The sequence below is a fragment of the Perognathus longimembris genome, chromosome 7 (genome assembly GCF_023159225.1).
Source record: "Perognathus longimembris pacificus isolate PPM17 chromosome 7, ASM2315922v1, whole genome shotgun sequence".
Lineage (NCBI taxonomy): Eukaryota > Metazoa > Chordata > Mammalia > Rodentia > Heteromyidae > Perognathus > Perognathus longimembris.
In genome coordinates, this window is record NC_063167.1 from 24,120,179 (window position 1) to 24,148,120 (window position 27,942).

The following is a 27,942-nucleotide window of genomic DNA, read 5'->3' on the forward strand; positions in this document are numbered from 1 at the left end:
GGTTGGGGGGAAAGGGGTGGGGAGGAGAATACGCCGTAAAGCCGCAAGGGTGTCTGGGCGCTGAAGTCCTCCTCACGGATTGGCTACCTGAGGAGGAGAGGAGGGGCTTCCTTGTGATTGGATGTTGTCCTAAGACGACGAGTTCCCATTCGCCAGCCGGTGGCAGTCAAGTTTGAATCGGGAGGCGGTTAGGCACGGAGCCGCTGCTGCTCGGCGGCGTCGGTGAGAGGCTGTTCTTTGGGAGCTTCAGGTCAGGAACGTGCCTTGGCTTCTTTAAGCCGAGACTCCAGCTCCGATCGCCGTCTCCCCTCTGCGTCCTGCTCTGACCCCTAGTCTCCTTCTCCCTGCCTCCGCCGCGGATCCTTGAGGCTCGGCCTCCGCCCGACCGTCATGGCTCCCCGGAAGCGCAACAGTCGGGCGACCAAGACCAACTCGTTACGGAGCCGAAAACTTGCCTCCTTCCTCAAGGACTTCGATCGTGAAGGTGAGGAGCGGGCGCGGGCTCCCAGCCGCCGCGGCTCCCCGAGGCCGTGGCGGGGTGCAGTTGGGTGGGTGCGCTGGAAGGGCCGACTCATTCACCTGCCCCACCCCCCCTCCTGTGGCCCGTGCCCCTTGGCGCAGTGCAAGTACGAACGAAGCAAATCGAGGGCGACCGGCAGAACCTCCTCAAGGAGGTGGACAACCTCTACAACATCGAGATCCTACGGCTCCCCAGGGCGCTGCGCGACATGAACTGGCTCGAGTACTTCGGTAAGGGCAGCCAGAGGCTCCGCTCCCCTCACCCCGCACGCACACACCATCCACCTCGGCCTCCCATGATGGCCTTCAGAAGGGACTCGCTCTTTCTTGTCCTCTTCTCCTTCTCCGCCTGTCTCCCCATGCACAATAACTCGCCTGACTGAGAGCCTGGCTAGGGTGTGTATGCGGTGGGTGGGTCTACTTTGTCTCTCTGATCGTTAGCACCTGTGGGAAGCACCCAGAAGCCAAATGGCTCCCTCTTAGTGAGGGCTAAGCTCACTCATGGATCACTTGCTGCTCCATCCCTCTCCCCGTTTCATTTTTCTGCAGTGGCATGTAACTGCCATCCAGCCCCCTACCATTTTCTCTTAAAAAAAAAAAATCAACTGGAGTAACAAAGATTTTAGAATTCTTGAGTCAAAGGGTTCTCTGCTCACCTTTGCTGTTATAGTTTCAAAAAATGTATAGTGAATGGGCTGTATTCCAATAAAATTGTATGTATGGACACTCTGAAATGTGAATTTCCACGTTAGGAACTAGTATTTGTGTGTGTTATATTCAACCATTCACAAATGAATAAATGGTTTGTTCATGAATGACTTGTTAAAATATCCAAGGAAATGCTGATACTATCTACTGAGTTATCCTTACTTTCTCATTTTCTTAATTAGTAATGGCCCACTGTGCAGCTTTTTTTCTAGATAGAAATGCAAGTTCTACGCACAAAGAATTTAATGGTTCTTTGTGTATGTGTGTTTGCACACATGCACACACCTGTGCACACTCTGGACTTAGGGCTTGAACTCAGGACCTGGGCATTGTTCTGAGTTTTTTTCCTCAAGGCTAGCACTCTACCACTTGAGCTACAGCTCCACTTCTGGCTTTATTTGTTTTGGTAGTTAATCAAAGTTAAGAGTCTCACAGGTTTTCAGGCCTAGCTGGCTTTGATCCTACCTCCTGAATAGCTAGGATGATAGATGTGAGCCACCAGTTTAATGGTTCCTTTTTATTGGTACTAGAGGATGATCCCAGAGTCTCAAGTATACCAGTCAAATCTATGTATACATTTCTAAAAAAGTTGGAACTTATGGGGTCTGGGAATATGGCCTAGTGGCAAGAGTGCTTGCCTCCGTATACATGAAGCCCTGGGTTCAATTCCCCAGCACCACATATATAGAAAATGACCAGAAGTAGTGCTGTGGCTCAAGTGGCAGAGTGCTAGCCTTGAACAAAAAGAAGCCAGGGACAGTGCTCAGGCCCTGAGTCCAAGGCAAAAAGAAAAAAAAAAAGTTGAACTTATGTCAGTGACAGTGCTAGCTGCTGGAATTACATATACAATTACAGGTTTGCATTTAGAATTGTAAGTGCTACAAAAGAGAGTACTACTCTGGAGTAGTGCCTCAGCGAGTTTATTTATGTAATGCTTCTTATGCCAGAGGGGCATGGCACCAAATGTTTTACATTAATATCAATTTTTATCTTTAACAAGTTAATATATCTGTTTTAGAATGACAAGATTAAGGCATAGGAGAGGTTACTGTGCTCTTGGTCTCATAAGCTACTTAGTTGCAGAGGCTTCATGAACCCCAGGCATTCTATTTGTAAAGCTTGAGGTCTTAACTCTGTCATATAGGATACCATGAGGGTTTCTAGCAAGATGGTCTGACCTAAGGTTTTATCCTACATCTAAATCTCACAAAGCACTTTTCCTTGGGGGTGGAGGGGAATCAAGCTTGGAAAGAGATTAAGTTGTGAAGGTCTTTCGTTATTAGACCTAGGGCTTAATCTTATCCAGCTTTAGAAAGGTAATCTATAATCCTAGTTTCTTGGGAGGCTGAGATCTAAGGACTGTGGTTCAAAGCCAGCTTGAGCAGAAGAGTCTCTAGGTCCAGTTAACCAGCCAAAAAAAAAAAAAAACCCAAAAAGCCAGAAGTGGAGGTATGGCCTAAGTGATAGAATGCTAGCTTTGAGTGAAAAAGCCAAGCAAGAGTGTGAGGTCCTGAATTTAAGCCCCAGTACTGGCACACAAAAAGGAGGGAAGGGTGATTTATTATTCAAATCTGATGGTAACTAATATATTTTTTAAGCCCTTGGAGGAAACAAGCAAGCTCTGGAAGAGGCAGCAACAGTAAGTTACCTTTTATTATTATTGTTGTTGAAGTGCTTAGTTTTTACTTTAGTTCAGTCATAAAATCCATTCATTGGGTTATATACTGTAGAAATAATTTCATCCTGCCGGGTTCCAGTGATTCCCACCTGTAATCCTAGCTGTTCAGGAGGCTGAGATCTGAGGATCATGGCTTGAAGCCAAAAGGGGCAGAAAAGTCCCTGTGAGACTCTTATCTCCAATTAACCACTCAAAAAACTAGAAGTGGAACTATGGCTCAATTGGTAGAGCACTAGCCTTGAGCACAAAGAGACTCAGGGACAGCACTCAGGCCCTGAGTTCAAGCCCTAAGACTGACCCCCCCCCCCAAAAAAAAAAAATTCATCAAGGGATATTGTCAACTGAAAAAAATATAGTTATGTCAAGCACTGAGGACATTAAGATCAAATGAGTCAAAGTCTATTACTGTTTATAACAAAACCCTCCCAACCCATGCCTGAGTTTATGTTGATAAGGTAACTTCTGGAAAGGCCCCTGCTAACTACTGGATGGGACCCAGGTATAAGACTCTTTTTTGGTACCAGCAAAAAAAAATATTGATGAGAGAATGGACAAATTCATTGTGATACAATCACACAGTGGTGTATTATATAACTGAAAACAAATCAACTATAACCACAAATAAGAGTCAAAGACAGCAGAGCATGGTAGCACATGCTTGTAATCTGAGCCAGAAGATTCTTGAACTTGAGGACTAACTGGCCTAGGTTTGAGGCCAGACTGGGTTCCATAGTGAGATCCTATCTCAAAAAAAAAAAAAAAAACCTAGGTGCAGTAGCTCACACCTCTCATCCCAGCTATCTGGGAGGCTAAGACCAGGAGGATCACAGTTCCAGGATAGCCCAGGCCCGGGTTGGGGGGGGAAATAGTATAGGAAAAACTATTTTAACAGAAAGGGCTGGGCCTAATGGCATCCACCTTTCATCTCAGCTATGTTAGGAAGCAGGATAGGAACAACACAACGGTCCAGGCTAGGCCTGGTAAAAATAAGATTGTATCTTGAAAGTACCAAAGCAAAAAGGGCTGGACACATGGTGGTTCCAGCAGTAGAGGACCCACCTAACAAACACGAAGACCTTCATTCAAACCCCAGTACTGAAAAAAAGTCACACTTTGGAAAAGTATGTACATGTACACACACATGCACACGCATGCATATGCATGTATATGTGAGCACATTCATATATGCATAAACTTTCTTTTGAGGAGATGGAATGATAGTGGTTACAGCTGAGGAATGACCAGTCACCGTTAGGGGGAGAGACCGAAAGCAGAGAAGGAGCACATAACTAGATGCAAGTTATTGCCAGTGTGCTAGGTCTTGGACTATGTGGAAGGTTTATGGAAAGGTCACTGTTTTGTATTACTAACATTTAAGTTTTTGTCGCATATATGATGTGGTTTTCAATTTGTTTTTCATCTTGATAAATTCTTATACATGATCACAAGCCTGCTACTTTCTGGCTATGTTTTGTCACAGGCTGATGTGGATATCACAGAAATAGACAAATTAACAACAGAAGCTATTCAGACACCTCTGAAATCTTCTAGAAGTAAGTACTGGTTACTTTTTTTTTTTCTGTAGGTTTTTATTTTGTTGTTGTTGTTGTTGTTGTTGTTTTCATGGTCTGGCCATACGGGCTAGACTGGTCTCCAACTTGTAATCCTCCTATCTCTGCCTCCCACATGACAGGCATCACCCAGCTTTTGTGAGTACTCTTCAAAACCCCTTGTTGAACAGAGAGAGCTAAGGTCCTGGGAGTTTCAGCTCCTCAGACTGGGCCTTATTTGGTGCATTGTCTCTTCTAAGAATGTCTGTCTTAAGCTTTTAAATAAAAAATGTGATTTTGGTCACTACATTAAGTGTTTGCAGGACTGATGCCAACCAAATTTCTAAGACTGATGTGTGGGCTAAAGTGAAAGGATAGGAAAAGAGCTAGCATTATTGCCTGTTTACTTTCCTCCAAGTAAAAGTGGTTAGCAAGGTTCAGAGAGGTGTTAAAGCACAGTTCATGCCAACTGAGACTCCCCGATATCATCAGAGATCTGTCTCAGGATATAATCCATATAACTTAGGGCAGTAATTATATGCCGTGTAAATCTTCTGTGTACTACACTCTGGGAAATACCAACTTATAGGAAAGTTGTATAGGAAGCCAGGCTGTAACTGATGAGAACAGAATCTGGCCAGGATGAATGAGATACAGACAGAATATCACCGTCAATACATTACTCCATGCGTCTGACAGATGGACAGCCCTGGCCCATGCCCTGGATGTGATGGTTGCCCTTCAGGGCACCTTCTTCTCTGATGACGACCAGAAACTGTCCACCTCTAGTGCTGACTAGCCCTTCCTCAGCGTCACCTTACAGAGTGAAGAAAACATGGGGGTTTTGCTTTCGTGTGTCATGCTCTAGTCCCGCTCCCTGACGTGATGATAGAGTACCACTAGAGTTCCTTAGCCATATACCTGCAACCCATTGGGTCACTTGGAGACATTCCTATGTTTTGATAATACTAGTTTCTCTTGCTTGCTTGATAGTAGGGAAAAGATCTTTTAATTTCACTTTTTGGAACTGAACACATCAGGACCAATATAAACAAATGACTAAGATTATTTTTGTGCCCCATTGATCAGTGGGCTTCAGCTAGGATCGTAAGCCTGAGCCTCCAGTGCCTAGCTTTTAAAATTTTTCCCTGGCCTGGCACTAAGTCTTGACCTTGGGGCCTCAAGCTGTTTCTTGGCTTTCTTACTCAGGGCTGAAGCTCTACCACTTGAGCCACATCTGTAAGCCCCTGAGCTTGTTTCATTGTAGCCTGAGATTATATGAGTTTACGTCCTTATGAGAAATGTGAATGCCTGCGAGTTTATTCACATCAGAAATAACATGCTGTTAAAACTGTTTCTTATAGAACAGAAAGTAGTAAAGGTGGATGAAATGATAGAGGAGGAAGAAGATGAAAATAAACATAAAAATCTTCAAACTACCATGGTAAGTAACAATTCAGATTAAAAGGGTGAGCACTGGCAGGAGATACACACACACACATACACACACACACATACACACAAACATGTAGAACAACACAGTGTTACCTTCCTTCCTAGAGCTCACAGCTGGGGAAGTTTGCACTGTGAGTGCAAGTAACCAAAGTGGCCATTTGACCTGTAAAATGTGTGGAACACAGAAGAGGAAGCTAGCAAGCCTTCCCTCCCTCCCCGACTGGACACAGCCAGTCCTTTCAGTGTGAGACCTCCCACTCACTAAAGGGCCAGAGGTCAGGCACCAATGTCTCACGTCTGTAATCCTAACTGAGGTCTGAGGATCTTAGTTCAAAGCCAGCCCAGGCAGGAAAGTCCATGAGACTCTTATCTTTAATTAGCCACCAGAAACCAGAAGTGGCCCTGTGGCTCAAAGTGGTAGAGTGCTAGCCTTGAGCAAAGTAGATCAGGGACAGTACCCAGGCCCTGAGTTCAAGCCCCCACGACTGACAAAAGAACAAGAGTTCCAGAACAATCTAGGAAAGTGTTCGGTGAAAGAATAGGAAGATTCTGGATGCTGGTGGTTCACACCTGTAATCCTAGCTACTCAGGAGGCTGAGATCTGAGGACCATAGTTTGAAGCCAGCATGGGCAGAAACATCCACAAGACTTTTATCTCCAGTTGACCAGCAAAAGAAGCCGGAAGTGGAAGTATGACTCAAGTAATAGCACCAGCCTGTGGGAAAAAGCCAAATAAAAGCACAAGGCCTGTGTGCCTTGGTATATACACACGCACATGCACATGCACACATGCACGTGTAGGAAGCCATTTGCTATGTCTGGGATATAAGCTGTGACAGTACTAAGGGTAGAGTAGGGACCAGAAAACAGGTGGCATGCAGAGCCAAGTGTGGAAGTTTCTATTTTACCGAATAGGTAATGGTAAAGATACCAGATCCATATTTCAAAGCAGTATTCGGGACAAATGGAAGAGAGGAAAACAGGCAAGAGGTGGAACTGAAATGTTCATTTGAAATGACTATAAAAAGAAGGGATGGCTTTGAGATAGGTTTTATAAAGAAAAATGAGTGATCAGTATGAGGAGGAGGAATCAGAGGTGGTTTCTAGGTTAAACAGCCGCCATCCAGTGAACCATGGGGCCCAGGAAGCAGAGTGGCTGCATGGGGTAAGGGAGAATAGGCCAGTTCCTTGACATCATGTGTTAAGTACTTTTCCAAGTCATCTGAGCTAGACAGAATTTCTGTCTGGAGCTTAGGAAGGAGGGAGAGATTGAGACACACTGCCCTCCAGATCTGCCGATGCTTCTCCTTCTCTGCTAGGAGAAGGAAGGGAGTCCGCACTGCACTCTGGAGGGAAGATGGAAGGAGCTCTTGAGGCAGACTCCAAGGGACCTCCAGTGGGACTGGGCTTGGGAGGCAAGGGAAGAGAGAATTACCAAGAGATGAGAGATTCTTTTCAGGTACAAACAAGTCAGGCTACAGCCAGTTCCAGAGAGAACCAGCCCCATATAAGTTTCCTCACTGATCCATGGACCTTTTTTCTTGTTCGTTTGTTTTTGAGGCAGGGTCCTGCTATGTAGCCCATCCTCTACCTCAGGGTCCCAAATGCTGGGATTCCAGGTGTGCTCCACTATACCCAGCTCCTCTTCTCTAGTTCTCCCTAATTCTCCTTACCTTTCCCCTTAGCTGGGCTTTGTGTGACCTCACTTTGTGACTTTAGGTCAAGAAGTGTCCTCCATCCAAGAAGAGAACCCAGTCCGTGCAAGGAAAAGGCAGAAGCAAAAGGTAACGGTTCTTCCAAAGTTAGATCTGTCATGTTGCTTGGTTTGATTGGAAAACACTGTTTAGCATGGCAGAAATCAAGTAAAGGAGCCTTGATGGCTGATGTTTGGGTGGAATGTCCAGGCTAGAGGGGCTTCTAGAAATGGTTTAAGCTAAAACCGTCCCCAGTTCTGCTGACCGTCTCTATCCTCCTCCTTTGCTGTAGTTTTTAAATACCAACAGGAAGAGGGGGACTGTACATTATGCTAGTTGCCTGACAGTATTGTACAGTGCTACCCCAGAATCAGCTACAAAATGGCTGTTACCTGCCCATAATTAGTTTCTTGAAGTGTTCTTGCTGGTCCTGTTGCGATTCCACTGTGAATCATTAGCAGAAGGGGGATGGCTTGGTAGAATAGGCTTGGAGGAGGGAAGTCCTCCCGCGTTAACCAGCTGCCCTGTGAGAGGACTGCGATGCCAGCTAGGGAGCTTTTGCATTGTCAAGAGGTGCAGAGGGGGTGCTGGAGGCAGGCTACCTGGGTTCAAGTCAGATTCTTCTTATGGTCTTGGACAACTTCTTTAAATGCCACACACATGAGTTTCTGCATCTGTGAGGATAATATGATATTCACAGTCCAGGATGGCAAAGAGAGTCACATGACTGAGCACAGGTCTCAAGAGTAGCATGGGACACGATCAGTGCTGTCCATACTACTGGTCCTGCGAGTTGACATACTTTGTGGTGGCTTCTTGCCTACAGGTCAAGCTATTACAACACGGTAACCCCAGCTGTGGGCAGACTAGAGTTGTCTATGGTGAAACCAACCCCAGGTGTGACACCCAGGTTTGATTCCAGGTGAGTACTGTAACCAGCACTCAGGAGAATGTAGGAAATGCTCTCATTGGTCAGAGAAACCTCAGAACATGACAGAGGTCTGAGCTTCCCGGTGCTTGCCTCTTCTCTTGAGTGCATGTTCACCCATTTTCAACAGCAAAATGATCCACGTGGGCACATGTGCACATTAGGCACACACTCACTGGTACTGGAACTTGAATTCCAGACTGGCACTCTCGTTCAGCGTTTTCCATTCATGGCTGGTGCTCTACCACTTGAGCTGCTCTACTACTTGTGACTTTTGCAAATGTTGGTTTATCTGCATCTGATACCTTAGAGGTCTCTACCTGACTCCCTTGGCCTGCTGTGAAGTTTTTTTTTGAAGCTGCGTAGGCACTTCCCTATACCCTTCGTAGGAGGAAACTCGATCTTTTTTAGAGAGCAATGTGAACAAGAATGATTACAGCATAAGTTAATGCCTTCCCGAGGCTGGCTGGCTTATAGGAAACACTGTGTAGCCTTAAAAAGAACTTGTCTCCAGCAGGTTGCAGACCCACGTGTACTCTTATTATCCTGTTTGCTTTGTACACGTGGAAAGTTTGGGGAAATAGATCAGGGATTATAAGAATGGTTACCTTGGGGAGAGTGGAGCAAGTAGTTATCTAGGGGTAGGGAAAGTGAGGAAGAGTTAACTTTCCACCTTTATTTCCTACTTACTATTTTCCAGGCAAACATGTAGCAAAAGTCACTTTTGAGGACACAAGTAGCAACATTTTAACTGTGTTGAGGTTAGTTGGGAATTAGCTTAATGGTGTAATCTCTGAATCATCCCCCTCTGACCTGGGAAATTTCTCTTGGTGGAAGCATTTAGCCACTGCCGGAGGCACATTAACCAGTTTATTTCTGGCTCTGGATGGGTGGCGGACTGGCACCCATACGGAGTTTTGGCCCTAAAATTGGCATGAGTATTTGCTAAATGTATGTTTGATAATTATAATCTCTTCTCCAGCTGTGTTTAGTCATTACTGCCTTAAAAATGTTTTCCCTAAATTTAAAATTTGCCATTTAGAAATGTGGGATTTGAAAACTGCAGCTTGAGACCAGATGGGGGCTGGAAGGGCTCTTCATGGTTGGTGTCGCTGAGTCTGCCAAGCCATCCTCACGGAGATTTTCCACTTCACAGAGTCTTCAAGACCCCGGGCCTCCGCACTCCCGCGGCCAGAGAACAGATTTACCACATCTCGGCCAATGGAAGCCCCCTTGCTGACAGCAAAGAGATCTCCCTCACCGTGCCAGTGGCTGGCGGCTCGGTAAGGCTTGTCCCAGGGAGCCTCGCCACAGTGCACTGCTGAGTGGAGCATTTCTCTTCCCTGGGCCATCGTCCCATGCCCTCCCTCACAGTCCTTTCAGTGGGGTGGGGCCTGACCTCCACATATCCACAGGACGCAGCTCCATTTTCTGTCCCCGGCTGGGAGGACTCTCGCCCAACTCCAGGTTCCCTCTGTTCACCAGCTACCATTTGCCTACTGGGGTACCCAGTGGGTACCCTGGGTACACTGAGGCCCCAGGGGTACCCTCTATGACTCAGTGCAAACAGAGCGACAGTTAAGGGAGCCAGAGAAGAAAGCACTATGAGGTGTGTACTTGGTCCCAAAAAGGTAGCAGGAGCTGTTCCGCCCTGCAAAGCTGGGGGATTCTGAACAGATCGAGTTGGGTTTCTGGGGGCTGTAAAGAGTGATGGTTGCTGAGCTCAGTTCCCATGAGGGGGTCAGGGCTGTGGTCTGCATAGTGCTCTATGGTGATCAGCGCAAAGGGAGCCCAGATGGTATGGACACCCTCCTGCCCACCTCACCACTTCACCCTGAAGGACATGCCCGTTTTCTCCTCTACACAGAGTATGCGGTTATTGGCCAGTGACTTGCAGAAGATGGACATTACAGAGCTGGGTCCAGAGGCCATAGGAAACATTAAGAAGCTCTCAGTAAGTCTCATAGTTATTATCTTTACATACAAGAATCCCCAGGATCTTTCTTGGTTTAGCGCCTCTCTTTTTTTCCTTTTTTGTGGTAATAGGGTTTGAACTTGAGAGCTTGCCATTTGCTAGGCTGGCGCTCTACTACTTAAGCTATACCTGCAGTCCTGCTTGCTTTTTTTGTTACTTTGGGGGTGGAATTTAGTGGACTTTTCTGCCTGCGCTGGCACAAGCTGTAGTCCTCTAGATTTTAGCCTCCTGAGTAGTAGCTAGGACTACATGCATGAGCCACTGGCACCTGGTCTGGCTTTCTTCAGTTCTGTGTTTTAGGTATGAACCAGTACTGACACTGCTGTTGAGTCCAAGTTCTGCCTCAGTGAGGCGGTCCTGTCAAAGGGTACAGGAAAGAAGAGGACTACCAGGGCCTCCAGAGTGGGGAGTCAGCAGCAGTGGGAGTTAGGAACGCCACTCCAACACGCCCTGGCTCTGAGGCTCGGCACTCATTTCTCTTGCACACCTCTATCCGCTCTCCTAGCACATAGTCTCCCAGGCTCTTGTTCTCTTTTCATTGATTTGTATGTTGTTTGGGGAGCCTCACTCCAGCCCTAACTTTATTGTTCAGTCCAATATTGCTTGGTTTCCTGCCTTAAATTCTCAAGAGGAAGAGTCTAATTGGCTCAGCTCTGAAGTGATAAACCTCCCTGATCCAGTCAGTCTTGGGTATGGATGAGAATAATTCATATAGGCATGGCGCATAGCCTGCCCTAGACCCCAGAGTCTGTGAAGTGTGCACCCCAAAGGGATGGGTGGAGCTAGATTCCAAAACACTCAGACCTCCCTCCTCCCTCTCTTCCCCTCACTCCCTCTCTTTCTCCCGGTAACAGTTCTCTAGCACTACTGTTCTGAATACTCTTGATATTCTCCTAGTCTCATTAATGATTTTTTTCCTCTGTCCAGATGAAAAACTGATTTTCAGAAGGGTTAATTAGTATGTAGTACAGTGAATAGAGGGCTAGGGTTCACACGGACTCATGCTTGGGTTGGCTAAGCCGCTGGCTGGAAAAGCATGCCAGGTGCCACTTTCCTTGAATGACCAAGCGTCTCCTTTCCAGAGCCGTCTCTACCAAATCTGCAGCAGCCTGGGGACCCACAGATGAGAAGACGGCAGAAACAGAGGGCACGAAGTGACCCCAGCAGCAGAGCATGCAGGTCTCCCCTCCCTCCTGAGGTTGGAAATGAGTCTTGGACTCGTTCACCTGCTTTGCCCTGGAGTTCTGTCACGCTGCTGTGGAAGTGTGCTTCGTTTATCCCTCCTTGTCAATGAGCAAAAACTGCCCTGGAGGCAGCTTCCCCACTTGCACCTCTGTCTGTGGGAACGCGGATGAGGAATTGTAGTCTAGGGTCTTACTGACAGGGCGCAGAGCAACCATGTCTGAGCTGTCTGGTGTGGCGGCCCCTCCCAGGCCTGTGGACCGCAGAGCACTTCTGTGGGGAGCACTGGGAGGGTGGGTGTGGCCTCTCAGGTGACTTCTGTTCTGTATTCTTAATTCATTCCTGTACAGGCTGAGTTGTTTTCAAGTTCTGTCTTTGAGACTTTGAGTTTTTCTGAGTAATGTTGAATACCGAAAGATACTTGCTTTCAATAAATCTTGGTTTGTTTTTAAGCCAATATATTCAGACTGTCCCCACATCTCTGGTTGTGCTATGAGCCTTGGGGAGAGGGGCAGTTTTGACACTGAGTCTACTGGAGTAGGAGGCATTGGATGGCTACTTTCCTTGGGAAGCGTGTAACACCAAATCCATGACATCAGTGACTTCAGCCCTAAGCAGATTCCCCCAAAGTTTTGGTTTTTTGTTTTTGTTTTTTGTCTGTTGTGGGGCTTGAACTGTCCTCTTTGTCTCAAGGCTATCACTCTACCACTTGAGCCATAGCACTGCTTCCGGTTTTTGAGTGGTTAATTGAAGGTAGAGTCTCATGGGGACTTTTCTGCCTGGGTTGACTTTGAACTGCAATCCTCAAATCTCAGCCTCCTGAGTAGCTAGGATGACAGACGTGAGCCACCAGTGCCTGGCTCCCCCACACTTTATTCAGGAACTAGAAATTTACATGGGAGAGGATATAGTCTCCAATATCTATAGTAAACTTGTACAGTGAAGCCTAAAGATCGGTTGCCCAGTATAGAGAATTTCTCAGTAACCACACTTCTCCACAGTCTCTAGAGTCAGCTCTCTCCCTCCTAGAACTTGCTACACCAAAATGACCCACATGGAACTCTGAGCATCTTCCGAGGAAGACGGCCCGAGGCCATGACAGCTCCTCCAGGAGAAGCTCTTTGGTAGCCCCCTAGCCCAGGAACAGCATTTGGGAGAAAGGTTGCTTGCTGCAAGGAGGTAGCCTAACCTGCAGTTGTCACACATCTGAGCTTCTGCCTTTCCCCTTCCTCCTTGGGGGCAGCGCTGAGAAGAGTCTGACATCAAGGTGACACTTAGGACTCAACATGTTTTATCCAGAGCCTTCCATTCACACCACTGCCTAAGTAAACCCAGTTGTAGGAAAGCACAGTATACAGAAAGTGCCTGATTGATACCTGTGACCCAGATAGGGCAGGCCTTCATGCTATAATTGGGACTGGCTTAGAAGGTGAAGCATTCCCCATCCCAGGACGTTGAAGCATGAGTTGGGCTGTCACAGGACTGGATGTTGCAAAGATGATACAGAGAGAAGATGGCAGCCACACGCTGAGGAGAGCTATGGAGCAGATTCTCAGCCCTCAGATTCAACCTGCCAATACCTGATCTTGGACTTCCAAGTCCAGGGCTTAGATAAACTCCTATTGGGTAAGTCACCCAACTTCAGGTCCTAAAGCAACCGCTGATCACATTCAGATTGATAGCCCCTCTTCTGTCATCTTCCACCACAGTCATTGTATTTAACACCTAAAGTTGCATTTTCCTGGGGTTTGTGGCACCACTCCATCCCAGCCTCTCCCTTCCACTGCTCCTTGCGTTCTGGTTCCTGCACTCCATCCAGCTACCCCTAATGCTGGAGTTTCCCCAGAGCTCTTCTCTCCCCTACATGCTGGCCAGGTGACTGCTTTCTCACCATGGTTTCAACTCCCACCTGTACATGATGACTCCAAAGCTGTTGTACATTTGCGTTCCAAGCTTTAGACCCAGATGCCCGATTGCATCCTGTACATCTCTGTTACATGTCCTCCACATACCTCAAATGCATGTCCAAAACCCAGCTCATTTCTTCCCAGTCTCAGGAGGGTACTCCCGCACCTAGGGTACCCAGCATGACCCTTATGCCCTGTGACCACTCCCTGCCATCATTTCCAGGTCAGAACAGGCAATCTACCTACACACAGGAATCTGAGATACACATTGGTATCTTGCCTACAAGCTATTCAATGCTTAAACCACTGCCACTCAAAGAGGCACTAGATCACAGACAAGTTTTTATTTGTCCTGCATATAGAACCAAGAAATAGAAAAACAACTCCCGAATGACTCAAAGGACCCACCTCCCCCACCAGCTCCCTCCCTCCCTGGGTGGGCTCAGATGGGCCATGCTGGGGGTTGCAGGCTACCTCTGGTCCAATGAACATGTTCCATATAAAAATAGATTTGTGAAGGGCTCTTGGAGACCCATTACCCTGCCTCCCGCTGGTGCCGGGCTGGGCTGGGGCCCCACTCCTCATTGGAGGAGAGACCTACCCTGAACACCGATGTTCTGCCCACACAGCCACCCACACCCCCCCCCACATACAACAGCTGGAGGAGGGGAGGGCTTTGACCTTAAGAGAATGACCAATGAGGGTGGAGATGGGGATGTAGTTCCCACCACCCAGGACAGGACACTGGTCCCTAGGAGCCCTGGATGCTGGTCCAGGCACCCCTGGTGGGGACGGGGGAAAGGAGGGTTGCTGAAGGAAAAGCCGGGAGGGCACTGTCAAAGGTGAACATGATATCCCAGTACCCCTAAAGTTACTGAGCTGAGGCAGATGCTCAGCGGAGTGAAGAGCCAGAAGTAGAGGAGACTCCTAGAAGGGAGGAGCCACTGCTGTCAGGGTGCGGCCAAAGGCACAGCTGGGAGTCATCCCCACTATGGGGTGCTCCCCAAAGATGTGCTGCACCGTCCAACCCCTGGGTTCTTTTCTAGTTAGCACCTGCTGGGACTCCTCTTGTCCTGTGCTGCCTCCCTTGGCCTGCTGAAAACCACCCACGCCAAATAACCCTCATCTCAAGACCCTATGTGTATTGATGCTTCAGCTAAGAAGCCTCTCAGGATATCCCTGGATTCCTCACACGGCAAGTGTCCAGCTGCCTCTGAGTGGTCCTGGATGGCCCAGGGCGTGGGCAGGAGGGCACCATTTAGTACTTGGTACTTGAGCTCAGTTCCCCATTGAGTGTGAGCCCTCTCGTGGTGGGTTTTTCATCCCACACAGCCAAACTACAGCAGACCTTGTCACGCATGTCATGAACGAATCTGGCTCCTGTGTCCCTGTTTAGATCCAGCCACCTGCCGGCCCTCCTACTAAAGCCCTGGCCTTGAGAGCACCACTGCCAGGGCCCTTCCAGACAGATGCTTATAGAGCCAGTCCAGCATGACTTCCTGCCACGGCTCTGCAGAAGCCGAGGGAGGAAAGCCCCAAGGCTGCCGGGTACCCGGGGACAGAGCTGGTCACCTCTAGATCACCCACTGGGCTGCCCCAGGAAAGACTGTGGGTACCACAAAGACTCTCCATAGCCCGCCTCCTCCCTAGACTGGGGTTGAGCCCAGCTTTGGCTGTGAGCTCCATGGGCTCTGTTTTCTCCAGGGTACTTGGGCAGTGTGGGGAGCAGGAGCTAGACAGCCTGTTAAGAGAGAGAGCTGAGTGTGCTTTTTTCAGCCCCCAGGCTGGAAAGCAAGGCTCTCGTGTCCCCATAGGGAAGGCACAGCCTCTCATGCTCTTCTGTGTGAGTTCACTCCCCACGGGGCCCTAGGGGAGCACCAGGGTTTTGTGCCCACTCAGGATCCCAGCCTTCATTCTGAACTGTCAGCGGGAGCTCCTGAGTCTCAGACCTGAAGTCTAGCCCTTGAGCCCAGAACATTTTCCTGCTGGGGCCTTAGTATTATTAGTCCAGACAGACCCCAGCCAAGGCACGGGGGGCCTGCGCCTAGAGACCCTGTTCCCCTGGCCCGGCCTCCCATACCTGGGCTACCAGGCAGCTACAATCGCTGCCAGGTCACATGGATGTCCCTCAGGGACCCCTGTCATCTGGCTGCCAATGGATCTGAGAGCAAAGGGAACATCCATCCAGGAGGACAGTGGGTGTAGAAGACAGATGGGCATGAGCCAAGGTGGTTGAAATCTGTCTTCTCTCCCTGTCATTGCTCAGCTATGTCCCTGAGACCCTGGATTTCCTTCTGCTATGATCTTGGGAGTCTCTCCAGGGACTGGATCTCTTCCAGGGGTACCAGGTCAGCCAGGTGTTCAGAGGGGAAAATGAAATGAGGAGACCTTACGACCCCAAATCAGAGCCCAAGAGGAGGGAGCAAGCCCTCCCCCTCCCCCTCCCCGGAGGTGGAGAACAGCTGCAGGGTTGTCGGGCAGGGCTGAAGCCTGCCGTAGAAGAGTGAGGGGGAGACCTCACACCTGCACCCCCTGTCCCTGCAGTTGCAGCACTCGAGCCTGCAGGGCGCTGATCCCGCTCAGAAGGGCCTCTCGATGTTCCGCTGAAGAGATGCCCAGGCTCACCAGGTCCCTGGAACAAGGTCAGGTCTGGCTAGCCCAGCCCACTGTTGTGCTCTTCCTGTGGAGTCCCCTTGCACCCCCTCCCCTTCTCTAGGCACAGGGCAGCACCAGTACCAGGAGAGGCAGGGCCAGGCCCCCGGGTTCCCTGAGTCCCAGTCTTGACCCTAGCTCCTCAGACTCACTGGGCAGTCATCTCAGCCACAGCCTCCAGGCTCCCATAGCCAGCAGCAGCAAAGCTGTCCTTGTAGCGGCCCAGGTCCAGAGCCTCCAGCCAGGCGCCCACAGAGCCAAAGGAAGGGAAGGTGGAGAAGGCACGGTCTGCCAGAGGGGTGGGAGGCCTGGGGAGCAGAAGAGCTATGATCAGCCAATAGCCAGGATCTGGTACCTAGACCTGGTCACTCTCCTGAGGAGGAGCTGTGAGCAAGGACAGGGGGAAAAGAGGGAGCTGGAGACCCAGGGATAGGCCTAGCTGACACGGAGCACTGTGCGGTTCCAGCGGAGACACTGGTGTGGCAGGTCATATATTTAGAACAACTAAGATTCACTTCACTTAGCTCATTTATTGGAACTACAGATTTGTTGGGATGATTATAAATATATTTTTCTCAGTTCATGGTCTTTTTTTTTTTTTTTTTGCCAGTCCTAGGGCTTGAACTCAGGGCCTGAGCGCTGTCCTGGCTTCATTTTGCTCAAGGCTAGCACCCTACCTCTTGAGCCATAGTGCCCACTTGCAGCTTTTTCTGTGCATATGGTATTAAGGAATTGAACCCAGGGCTTCCCACATGCCAGGCGAGCACGCTACAGCTAAGCCATATTCCCAGCCCCTCAGCTCATGGTCTTTATACCCAGGATATATAGAGTAAAATCCAGGACAAAGATGACTGGGACAATGCTAAGCAGTGGGGAAGTACAGTGGGCCGGTGGGTGGTTATGCCGGGGACATTGGGAACTACATTACTGGACAGGTGACAGGTTGGCTACTGCGGGACGATTGGAGGCTGATGAGAATGTACCTGGGAGAGGTGGTCGTGACACCCTTCGCGGGATCTGGGTCTTGCCCCATCTTGCTCAGGATGCTGTGGATCTGGGAAAACCTGGGCCGCTCACCTGGGTCCTTCTGCCAGCAGTCAAGCATGAGTCGGTGCAGGGGGGAGGGGCAGTTCCTGGGGGGCGGCAGCCGGAAGCCATCCTCCACAGCCTTGATCACCTGGGCCACAGGGATGGGGAAACATACGGGGGAGAGGGGGACAGGGAGGGGGCAGTGCTTCAGATCAGACCCCCCCCCCCAACACACATGCACACACTATCCCAAAGAGGCTTCAGGCTGTGTCTAGGCAGGATGACAGAGAAGAGAGATTTGGAGTTTAGGTCAAGGGTCAATGGGCAGAGGTCAGGGAGCTGGTATCTGAGGTCAGAGGGTAAGATCAGGAAACAAGGATCTGGAGTCACGGGTCACTCACGTCTTGGCCAGACATGTCCCAGTAGGGCCGCTCCCCAAAGGCCATCACCTCCCACATGACAACACCAAAGCTCCACACGTCACTGGCAGAGCTGAAGTGGCCAAACTGGAGCGTCTCAGGGGCGGCCCAAAGGGCAGGGCTCCGGCCACTCTGCGGTGCATAGGCAGGTTAGGTCAGAAAGGAATGGTCATACCCAGGCCGCCCCGCCCTGCTTCCAGCCCAATCTGTCCTCCCAGGCAACCCCTGGTCACTATCCCTGAGCTGACCACAGGATGGAGGGTTCCCGCCAACATTTCAAGACCACAGGGGTAGACAGGCAGGGCAGGGAGCAACTCTACCAGCAGGGAAGGGACAGGGATGGGGAGATAGAGCTCCCCCAACAGCTGGAGGGGCTGTGGGGAGGGGGGAACAGGCTAGACTGGAGGGAGCCCTCACCATGGTGGTGTAGACAGCCTCTGCTCGGTCCCGGGGACCCCTCCCAAAGCCAGAGATCTTACAGATGAGGCCACTGCCAACCAGCACGCGGCGGGCCGCCAGGCCCCGGTGAACATAGCCCATCTCCGACAGGTACTTCATGGCTGACGCCAGCCCAGGCAGCAACCCCATCAGCTGCGCAGCCAACAGCTGGCCCTCGTGATGCTGTGGATGGGGGAAACACCAAAGCCAGGGCTGCACCCCTGGGTCCCCTGGCACGGTGGCCAAGGGACATCTTAGCCCTCTCTAGGCTTTGGTCTGCCCAATAACCATTAGGTCAGCCAAGACAGCAGCGATGATGCCGGGTCCAAGCCCACCAAAGAGAGAAGTGAAGGACTAAGTACAACATGGTCCGCAGTGCCTCCCCCCGCCCCCCCCCCCCCAGGGCCCAGGCCACTCACCCTGAGGAAGCCATCCAGGGCCCCGTGGCTCATGTACTCCGTGACAATCATCAAGGGGCTTCCTGGGCCAGGGTTGGGGACACACACTAAATTATTTATTCCATAGTCACCTCACAGGGCCACTCCTCAGCCAAGACAGCCAGGAGGGAGCCAAGTTCTCTAATACTACCAGCCTCCCACCCAGCCCAGCATCCCCTATGCTGAGGAACAAAAGAGATGTGTCTTCAGAAGGCCAGAGGCCGAGGTCAGGGCAGCCGCAGCAAGTTAGCTACAAAAGATCAACCCAAGGCCAACGTGATCCACACAGTGGCCAGTCAGGAGGCTCATTCTGGGCCACTGGCCACTTTAGAAGGAGCACGGGACCTACCTCGAGTGACAACGCCTTCTAGCCGCACGATGTGGCTGTGGTCAAACTGGCCCAGGGTGAGGGCCTCTGCCAGGAAGCTGAGCCTCTGCGAGTCAGAGCAGCCATCCCTCAGCGTGTGCACCGCCACAGGCAGTTCCTGGCGGCCCGGCAGCTGCAGGCAGCCACAGCACAGGTCTCCAAAGCGCCCTACAGGGAAACAGCACCTCAGACCACTCCCTGGAGGACAGGACCCAGCGGGCGGGGCCAGGCTGAGCAGAAGCAGCAGTGACTCTGGGCCATGGGCTGTGGCTGTGGGAACCCCTGAGTATAACTCCTGGAACCTGAGTACCAGCAGTGAGGCCTTGGGCTTCATCTCCATCTCCCTTTGGGCCTCGCTTTCCTTCTCGGTGAAACTTCAGAGAAAGTACTTTGTACATGCCAGGCCTTTAAGTGTAGGAACTAAGGTCATGTAGTTAGGCAGAAAGCCAGACATGGGTGAGCACTGGGAGGTCCCCACATCAGCCCCAGATTAGGTAGATGTTGTATCCATTTTACAGACAAGAAACTGAGGCTCTGAGAAAAATGGGACACACCCCTGATCACACAGCTCATCCATTACAGAGCCAAGACTGAAACAGGCTTGGCCCTACTCTCCCATGAAGGCCTGGGTTGAGAGGGTGTCCCACAGGACTTTTCTGGGTAAAGGCTCTGGTCAGTATAGAGGCAGGGCTTCTGAACATGGGGCAGGGGCTTGAGAGAGGCTGGCTGAGAGGATGAAAGTGGAGATGGGGAGGGGAGAGGGAGATAGCGAGTGAATGTGGGGGTAGTGGGCGGGACTTCCTGAGCAGAGGCTGCCTGGTGGGTGGGACTTCCCTAGTGAATGGGGCTTCCAGGTGGGACTAGGTGTCCAGAATGCCAGGCTTGCCTGCTCCCAGGCTCCTCTCCAGCATGACGCTTTTCAGATCCAGCTCTTTGGCGAAGAGATGCACAGCCTGCAGTGGGTCCCCACAGTTCTGGGGATCCAGGAACGTGCGACGCGTGGGGACTTTGACTGGCAATGCAGAGAGAGAGAGAGATGAGCCTGAGGGAAGGAGCCTCCATCACCGGGGTAGGCAAAGGGTGTGCAAGGGCAGTGAGGAAGGCGTAAGGAGGAGTGAGGGCACAGACAACTCACAGTGGAAGTACAGCTCCTCTTCATCGTGGGCATCCCCACCTCCTTTGCCATAGCTGCAGGGTCTGTGGAGCGCAGTTATCCTTGTACCAGGCCACCCCAGCCCTTCCCACTTGACCAGTGCCCATTTAAGGTAGGGTGTGCACCCTGGGCAAAGACTTTCTTGTCCCTCTCATTTGAAACCTTCTCTATAGTTGTTTCTCCCTCCCTCCTTCCCTCCCTTCTTTCCATCTTTGCTCCTTTCCTTTCTTCTTTCCTTTCTCATTTCCTTCTGCCCTGCCTCCCTTCTCCAAAGTTCAACAACCTGAGCCACACAAGCTGGCACACAGCCCCCTGAGGCAGGATAATGCTGGCCCAGATAAAGACTCTGGCTTTTATTCTGGGAGCAGAGAACCCCTGGGGTCCTCGGTGGTGCAATGCCATGATTTAATTTGTATTTTAGAAAGATCCTCCCAGCTGCTCACTGGAGGCCATTCTACAGTCCCTGCAGAGGCAGCACAGGGGCTCACACTGTGGGGGGACCATGTCACAGACAGAGGCTGAGGAGCTCAAGGGACAAGAAGGCTCCAGGGACTCCAGGGCTTGGAGACTGCTGATGGAAAGGGAGAGGGAGAATTCGCCTAGCACAATCCACGGGGTGCCGTTACCAAGATGGGGCATGAAAAGTTCACGTTTAGACATTTGAGCTCACGGCCGTGGGCGGCTCAGGGAAGACTGATGAACAGGGAAATTGATTGCATTTCTGTAGTTCAAAGAGAGACCTGCTCTGAAGATACAAATCAAGAGCCGCAGACTTTGCCCAGAGAAAGAAGGGAGCCTGAGAGAAGCACCAGGAACAAGTCTAGGAAAACCCAACTGTTAGAGATAGGGTAGGAGAGGAGAAAGCCTCAGAAGTGGACAGAAACCAGAAGGGAAATGGGCTGGGGATGTCACAGGAGCCAGGGAAAGAGAAAGCGGAGGGGGTGCGGGGAAGGGCATGTGAAGGTTAGAGGAGGAGGGGAGGGAGGAGTCTTCAAAAGAGAGGTGGGATGGTATCTGGACCAGAAGGAGCTTGCGGGAGATGGCTCTTGAATCAAACAGCACAGTCCTGCTTCTCAGACCCTCCACTGGATTTGGACCAAGCAGGTTCCATTTTCTCTTTAACAAAATTGGGATAAAAAACAGCCAAGCTGCATAGCACCACTGCAAAGAGCTTACGGTTACAGCTGGGTCTTAAATGTCCCCCAGAGGCCCACCTGTTAGGGGCTGGTGAGGTTAGGGAGAAGGATGTCAGGTCCACTGGAGAATGACCTTGAAGAAGTAATTGGGAGCCCAGCCCTTTCCCTGCCCATCTCTCTGCTTCCCTGCCACCAAGCTATACCTTCCCAACATGGTGTACTATGCCACCACAAGCCCAAAGGACAAGACGGACCAGAACCCCTGAAACTCTAAGCCAAGATAATCTTTTCCTCCCGATAAGCCAAATTGCTTGGGAGACTTTGTCATAGCACCGGAAAGCTGACTAACACACTTACTAAGCCTCAATATATGTTTTATGTGGGGGAGAAGGGAGCATTACAAATAAGCATGGGTCCCCAAAAGGACAAGAAGTAGGGACTACATCCTAGCCAGAAGGGCTGATGCTGGCTAGGAGGAAGGCTCATCTTTTAGAGCAAAAGGGGCTGGGGTTGTAAGGAGTATAGTCATCCCCCGCTATATCATGGTTCACTTACTGCAGCTTCACTGCACCACAGGTTGGAAAAAACAAACAGAAGTAACGATCCCTCACCTATCACAGGAGTCTCTGGAGCATAACTTCCGCCATAGGTGAGCGACAGCTGTATGAGGAGACAAGTTTGCAGGAGTGGTGATAAGAAGTTGAGGAGCCAATAATGAGAACAAGGGTAAAGAACGGGGGTAACAAAAAAAGCCAGGGTCTTTGGAGGCCTAAAGGAGAAAACTGGATCATGTACATGGGGTGGGGGTAGGAGACAGTGAGAGGGGGCAGTCAAGGGGGATGGCCAGGAGGCTAGGGGTAGACAGAAGAGGGGGTCCTTGGGAACAAAGAAGTCAAAGAATCAGGAGGCAATGGATGCCAGGCAATGATGGCTCACGCCTACAATCCTAGCTACCTAGGAAGCTGAGATCTGAGGATCCAGGTTCAAAGCCAGCCTGGGCAGGAAAGCCTATGAGACTCTTGTCTCTAATTAATCAGCCAAGAAACCAGAAGTAGAGCTATATAGCTCAAGTGGTAGAGTACCAGCCTTGAGTGAAAAAGCTAAGAGGCAGTTTTCAGGCCCTGAGTTCAAAACCTAGTAACTGCATGGGGGGAAAAGGGGGGGCAGGCCATCCAATGGCTGCTGTGGTCACCCAGGCTGGATGAGGAAGAGGAACATCCACCCAGGAGAGATGGGTAGAGGAAGCAGGCAGGAGCTACATGGTAGAGAACCACACCGTGGTGAAGGCTAAAAGGCTACGGGTTGAGAGACCAGGGCCTCCAGTGAGACGCACTCATGCACGGGTGTGTCAGGAGGGACTGGAGAAGGAACTGGAGGGGGAGGGAATCAGCACTGAGTGGGCACAGTGAGACACGGAGAGAGAGAGAAGCCACTGTCTGCAAGGTTAGGAGATTCAGCCTTGCTGGCCCTGAGCACCGGGCCCCCGGCTCTCCCCTCTGCAGGCCAGCTTGGGTAAGCATGGAAGTCCACCACTGCTCCTGGCCTGCCCAGCACGCCTGCTTCTGTGGCACTCCTGGCAGCTGCTTCCTCCCTGCAGGCCCCTCCCTGCTCCCCTTTCCTCCTGAGCCCTGCTACACCAAGCACAAGATGGGGCTGCCCACCTCTGCCTCCTCAGTCACTGGCAGTACCTCCACCAAGAGCATGCAAACAGCCAGTGAGAAAGGGATGGACACTGACCCTCCAGCCTCCGGGGAGTTCTACAAGGCAGAGCTGCGTGAGACTTGGCTCCCTGGTTACCCACTTTGCCTCTGCTCCCCCTTTTAGTTCCCTTCAGGCAGACTGTCCACCTTCTCCAGTCTGCTGGCTTGCAGCCCCAGCGTATTATCACCTGGGGCCTCTGCCTAGAGCAGAGCTTAGCCCCAGAGGAATTGGGGTGGTGAGGGGTGAGAGGGTGTGGCAGTGGGGCCTCTGCTGTGTGCAAAAGGCCTGGAATCTTCTCTCAGCCAGATCTAACCAGGTTCTGGTTCTACATCTCCCCCACCCTTTCTCTGCCTGCTCTCTTTCTCTGCCTGCTTTCTTCCAATGAGGTGGAGGGTTTGGGACTTGTGAGTTCCCTTCCCTGCCCTCCAGGCTTACACACACACACACACACACCCACACTTCTTTCTCTTTGCCTCCATCTCCCTGGGCAGTAGTGGCAGACTCCCAGACCCTCAGGAGAATCCTAATCACACTGAGCTTGATCCATCCTCAGTGAAGCCTTCTGACATTTAATGAGTTAAGGAGCTAAATCCCTTCATCCCAGTGAAGCTGAGCTAGCCGCAGTGCAGGCGGCTGCTGCGTGAGCAGGGGGAGGGGGAGGGGCTGGACTGGCCACACTGATATCTCTGCAACTGTGTGCTTGCATGTGCAAATCTGCATGTGTGCAAGGCAGGCACAGATATTGTTGTCTTTGAGCCCGTGTCCACGTGCACAGTGACAGGAGCCTGCAGGGGTCACCCGGGCGGGAGCCGGCCACCTACCTCCTCCAAATGGCCAGCACACTCATGACGGAGCCCAGGACAAGGAGGGCTGAGATGGTCACCACCGTGACGACGACCGCAGGGCTCTGATCCCTGGACCCTGAGGTGGCTGGGAGGAAAAGCAGGAGGTTGAGGCAGGTGAAGGCCCAGGCCCCCAGTCAGGTTCTAGGACACAGACTCTTGTCAGCTCACAGGGACCAAGCGGCACCTGGAGTCCCAAACCAGCGCTTTCTCTGCTCCAGGACAGGCTGCCTGCACTGTAGCCAGTGCTGAGAGAGGGTGGGAAGGCAGCCAGGTGGGCCTGGCCTCCCTTTCAGAAGCTCTGCCTGGGCTCCCTACCCCAATGCAGAAGAGCCAGTACTAAACACACACCCTCCAAGACACAGTGCTTCAGGCCTGAACTCTGCCACTCCGTGTCATCATCGCAATAGACCAAGGAGGTGATTCTGACTCTGTGTCACAGGGGAGGGATCCAAGGAGGAGGCAAATGACTTAACCTGGCCAAGCTGACAGCTGAAAATGATAACCTACGATTTGAACCTGACACCAAAGCCTCTGCTTGATGCCAAAGCCTCTACTTGGAACTATTTCCCCCAGGCCAGGGGCCCAGAACCACAGCCATCCGTCCATCCAGCCACCCCACCCCACCTACTGTCCAATGTGTCAACAAGAAAGAATGTCTGACCTGGAGAAGTACACAGACTCAGATTGCAAGATGGACAGACAGACAGACACACACACACACACACACACACACACACACACACACACACACACCTTAACCATACAATTACCAAAGAAATGTACAGAGCTGAGCAGAGGCTCAACACTTCCCTCCTAAGGCCAGTGAGGACACTTTACCAAGAAGGGTGCTCTGAAGTGGGTCTGGGACAGAACGGGCTTGGATGCTGCTTTGTCAAGCCAGAGATACAATGTCAAGTCTGGAAAATTCAAGAGATGGGAGTGCATAGACCAGGGAGAGAAGAGAGAAGCTGGATGGGGAATGGAAGGACTTGGGGAGCCAGGAGCGACACTAGAGGACGGTGGAAGGCCTGGGGGTGGTGGTAGATTTGGAGGACCTTGGATGCAGGCCGAGGAGTAGGAACGCTGTTCTGAGGGCTATACTGAGTTGGGAGTGAGGACGAGGGAGGTGTTGGAGAAAGGGAAGATCTGGAATAACTGTGAAGAGCAGGGAAGGTACTGGGTGGTCCTAAACACTGAACTGGGACTGGAAAGGCACATGCCTGTGCCTTTATAGTATCTATAGAGAACAGAGGAAGACAGCCCATGCTGGGAAGCAGTGGAGAAGTTAGGGCAAGACTCGCAGGGAGTGAGGCAGGAACATTTCCCTCGATTACCTGTGGGGGCTGGGACGTGCTGTAGAGGCCAGGGTTGCCGAGAGCCTGGGAGAGGAGGTAGAATACAGAAAACTGTCTCTTGGATGCCACAGAGCAAGGAAAAAGGGACAGGAGGGAGAATTCGAGACTAACAAGCCAAGGGTTACAGAGCCACAGGGCCTGGGGCTAGCCAATGGCAGGAGAATGGAGTTGCCAGAACTGTTGGAACTGAGGCATGAGGCATTGGTGCAGACACAGGGATGAGAAGGAGGCACTGCCACCATGACAGGCAGGCTCTGCAATGGCCCCCTTGATGCCTGCCTCCTGGTCTACTTCACCTGGACAACAGGCTGGACCTAGCAACTCACTTCTAATGAGCAGAACATGGGATGCTGTTCTCGGGCTCCATCTTGACTGTCCGCTGTCCTCTCACTGGTTTACAGCCGCTGAAAGAATCTAGTGGTGAGTGGAATGTCCCTGTGCAGACCTCTGGGGCAAAGAATAGCAAGCCCCCTGCAGCAGCCACAAGAGCCTCATTCTCCTCCAGTTAAGCCATTTAGACTCTAAGATGAGCAGGGCACTAGAGGCTCACACCAGTAATCCTAGCTACTCAGGAAGCTGAGATCCAAGGATCACTGTTCAAAACCAGCTGGGGCAGGGAAGTCTATGAGACTCTTATTTCCACTGAAGCACCAAAATAAGCCGGAAGTGGAGCTGTGGCTCCAGTGGTAGAGCACTCCAGTTGAACAAAGAAGGTCAGGGAACTAGTTCAAGCCCTAAGACCAGCACTAAGTAAACAAATGAACAAACAAAGATGATGCCAACCTTGGTAGAGACGCAGAGACAGTGGTACCTGGCTAGATGGCACCCATGTTGCTGACCCCCCAGAAAACCATGAGAGAGCAATGACTGCTGTTTTCAGTCACTGAGTCATCTCTTACCCAGCAAAAAAATTACGAACACAGCGGTGAAGCATGATCCCACATCGGCACCCTAACTTGGAGTCAGAGGTCACTAGAAAAATTGCTCTACAGTTGTAGGGGGCATCCCCCCATAGCCAGGCCCACGGCAAGGAAGGCAGAATCAGCTGTCAGCTGACAACCCAGCTCCTGCCCCTAGCAGACCAGGCAAACTCATGAGCCTTTGTTCAGCGGCTTCCTCTACCCAAATACCTGCCCTGCCCATTTCTTCTTCTTCAAATGCCCCCTAGTCTTCAAGACTCAGCTCTAATCTCCTCTTCCCAGCACCTGGCCGAGGTCTGACACAGACAGGCATTTAAGTCAGAAGTGCTGTCATCCTTCCTGGAACCTAGGCTCCCTCAACATTTTATCTTCACCTCCCTTTGGGCCCAGAGCTCTTCCTATCTTGGATTAGAGTCATATAGCAGGTTGGAAAGAATTATTATCTTGACAGCTGGTGCCAGCATGCCTCTTAGGGGGAACTGCCTTTGTTCAGGAAAATACTTTCATGAGCTGCTCAGGGTAGATAGAGGTGAGATCCTGAGGGCTAGTGAGCAGCGGGCAAAACAACAAAAGAGGAAGCCAAAGCAGTTTGCAGGTGCCATGAAAGGGAACTTGGGGGTAGGCTTGAGGGAGAGGCAATGGGGCAGGAAGCCAGGGGCCGTGCCCACCCTCTGTCCCCCACCCAATACTATGCAGAAGCCAGAGCTATTTTGAGATCAGGGAGTCTAATGTTCAGCTTTTGTTTTGTTGCTATCAGAGCTGTATTACGATCATTCAAATACCACTCGGTTCGTTTGAAGTGTGCAAAGCTCATTTGGATTTGTTGGTTGCTGCCTTCAAACCCCCTTCAAGCGAGCATCCTCTACCCCTTAGAGAGGTCAGGTTCAGGGGCTAAGCCTGCTGGGGGGAGGGGACATTGCCTCGTGGTGGGTCTCTAACATGGTGGAGAGAAAGAAGAACAGGAAGAAGGATTTGGTGGTCACGGTAACAAGGGGTCTCGAGACTCTAAGCTCTTTCTAGTAAAATGGCTGAGTTTCTGAGGTGGCCCAGAGTCTGAATCTCAGAGCATTTCACAGGACATGGGACATGCCCTGTAAGGAGGGAGGCACATGCTGAGACAAAAGTCCCTGCCATTCCTGGTGGGCTTCTTCAGGGCAGGAACCAGTCAAATTCATGTCGGAAGACACCAAACCTTACGTAATTACACTGTAATCCACCCGGCACACCCAGCTCCCTCCTTGATTTGTCTCCTTCCCCTGTGCCTTGTGTTTGGCTTCTGGGCCCAAGCAATGTCCTACTCACCTTCCCCTGGGGTCTGCACTTCAATGCTGGGGCTGAAGCCCTGTGCCTCCCACGAGGGCCCCAAGGACGCTGCCCGGATCTGGAAGACGTAGCGGGTTGCAGGCTTCAGGTTGGTGACGGTGACGGCTGGTGCCCCTGTCTTCACCATGGAGTAAGTCTGTTCACTCCGACCCTGGAGAAGATGGAAACCTGAGGCCAGCTCCAGGGCCCGAGCCACCTTTCTGGGAGAAGGATGGGAGGACAGGCACCGAGAGCCCAGAGGAGCACCTTCCAGAGAATGGGGGTTGTGCCAAAGGAGGACTCCCATCATCCTGAGGGGCTGCAGAGATTTCTCCTATAGGATTCCCAGAGGTTCTCTTCATACTAGTCCTGCTCTAGGTTCTTGTGGCCGGGAGCACTATCCTCTATATCTGCCTAAGGCAGACGTGAAAGAAGATGCCAGAGCCTCCTCAGAGAGGATGGGGTTAGGGACCGAGAGTGAGTAGGCCTGACACTGCAGGGGAAAAGATCAAGAAAATGAGCCTGCCCCATCCTGCCCTAGACACTCTTGAGGTTTCCATCCCTGCCTGTCTGATGTTCATGAGTCTTGTAA

At 51.2% G+C, this 27,942-nt stretch overlaps 2 protein-coding genes across 3 annotated transcripts in view; one reads left to right on the plus strand and one right to left on the minus strand.

Annotated features, from left to right (window-relative positions):
* The first annotated feature begins 218 nt into the window (after window positions 1–218).
* Cdca8 (cell division cycle associated 8) lies at window positions 219–20,640 on the plus strand. Of its 2 annotated transcripts, XR_007211569.1 has the most exons (11): window positions 219–484; window positions 622–750; window positions 2,826–2,866; window positions 4,386–4,458; window positions 5,820–5,899; window positions 7,630–7,694; window positions 8,431–8,526; window positions 9,689–9,815; window positions 10,400–10,486; window positions 11,590–11,705; window positions 20,631–20,640. XR_007211569.1 is itself a non-coding variant. In XM_048350927.1 (10 exons), exons 1-10 carry the CDS (start codon window positions 391–393, stop codon window positions 11,632–11,634), a joined length of 837 nt encoding a protein of 278 aa, XP_048206884.1. In that variant the 5' UTR covers window positions 219–390; the 3' UTR covers window positions 11,635–12,148. The 2 variants fall into 2 exon arrangements, 1 of the variants encoding a protein (XP_048206884.1); XM_048350927.1 differs by lacking the exon at window positions 20,631–20,640 and having other exon boundaries at window positions 11,590–12,148.
* Window positions 13,954–27,942, minus strand: part of Epha10 (EPH receptor A10) — a 38,211-nt gene continuing 24,222 nt past the window's right edge. Inside the window, exons 7-17 of the mRNA XM_048350926.1 lie at window positions 27,351–27,522; window positions 23,750–23,858; window positions 20,074–20,135; window positions 19,825–19,950; window positions 18,921–19,106; window positions 18,554–18,615; window positions 18,114–18,317; window positions 17,679–17,828; window positions 17,232–17,425; window positions 16,401–16,556; window positions 13,954–16,228 (exon numbers count right to left, since the gene is read on the minus strand). Coding sequence (XP_048206883.1) covers window positions 16,114–16,228; window positions 16,401–16,556; window positions 17,232–17,425; window positions 17,679–17,828; window positions 18,114–18,317; window positions 18,554–18,615; window positions 18,921–19,106; window positions 19,825–19,950; window positions 20,074–20,135; window positions 23,750–23,858; window positions 27,351–27,522 — 1,536 coding nt within the window. The 3' untranslated portion in view covers window positions 13,954–16,113. The remainder of the gene's footprint in view (window positions 16,229–16,400; window positions 16,557–17,231; window positions 17,426–17,678; window positions 17,829–18,113; window positions 18,318–18,553; window positions 18,616–18,920; window positions 19,107–19,824; window positions 19,951–20,073; window positions 20,136–23,749; window positions 23,859–27,350; window positions 27,523–27,942) is intronic.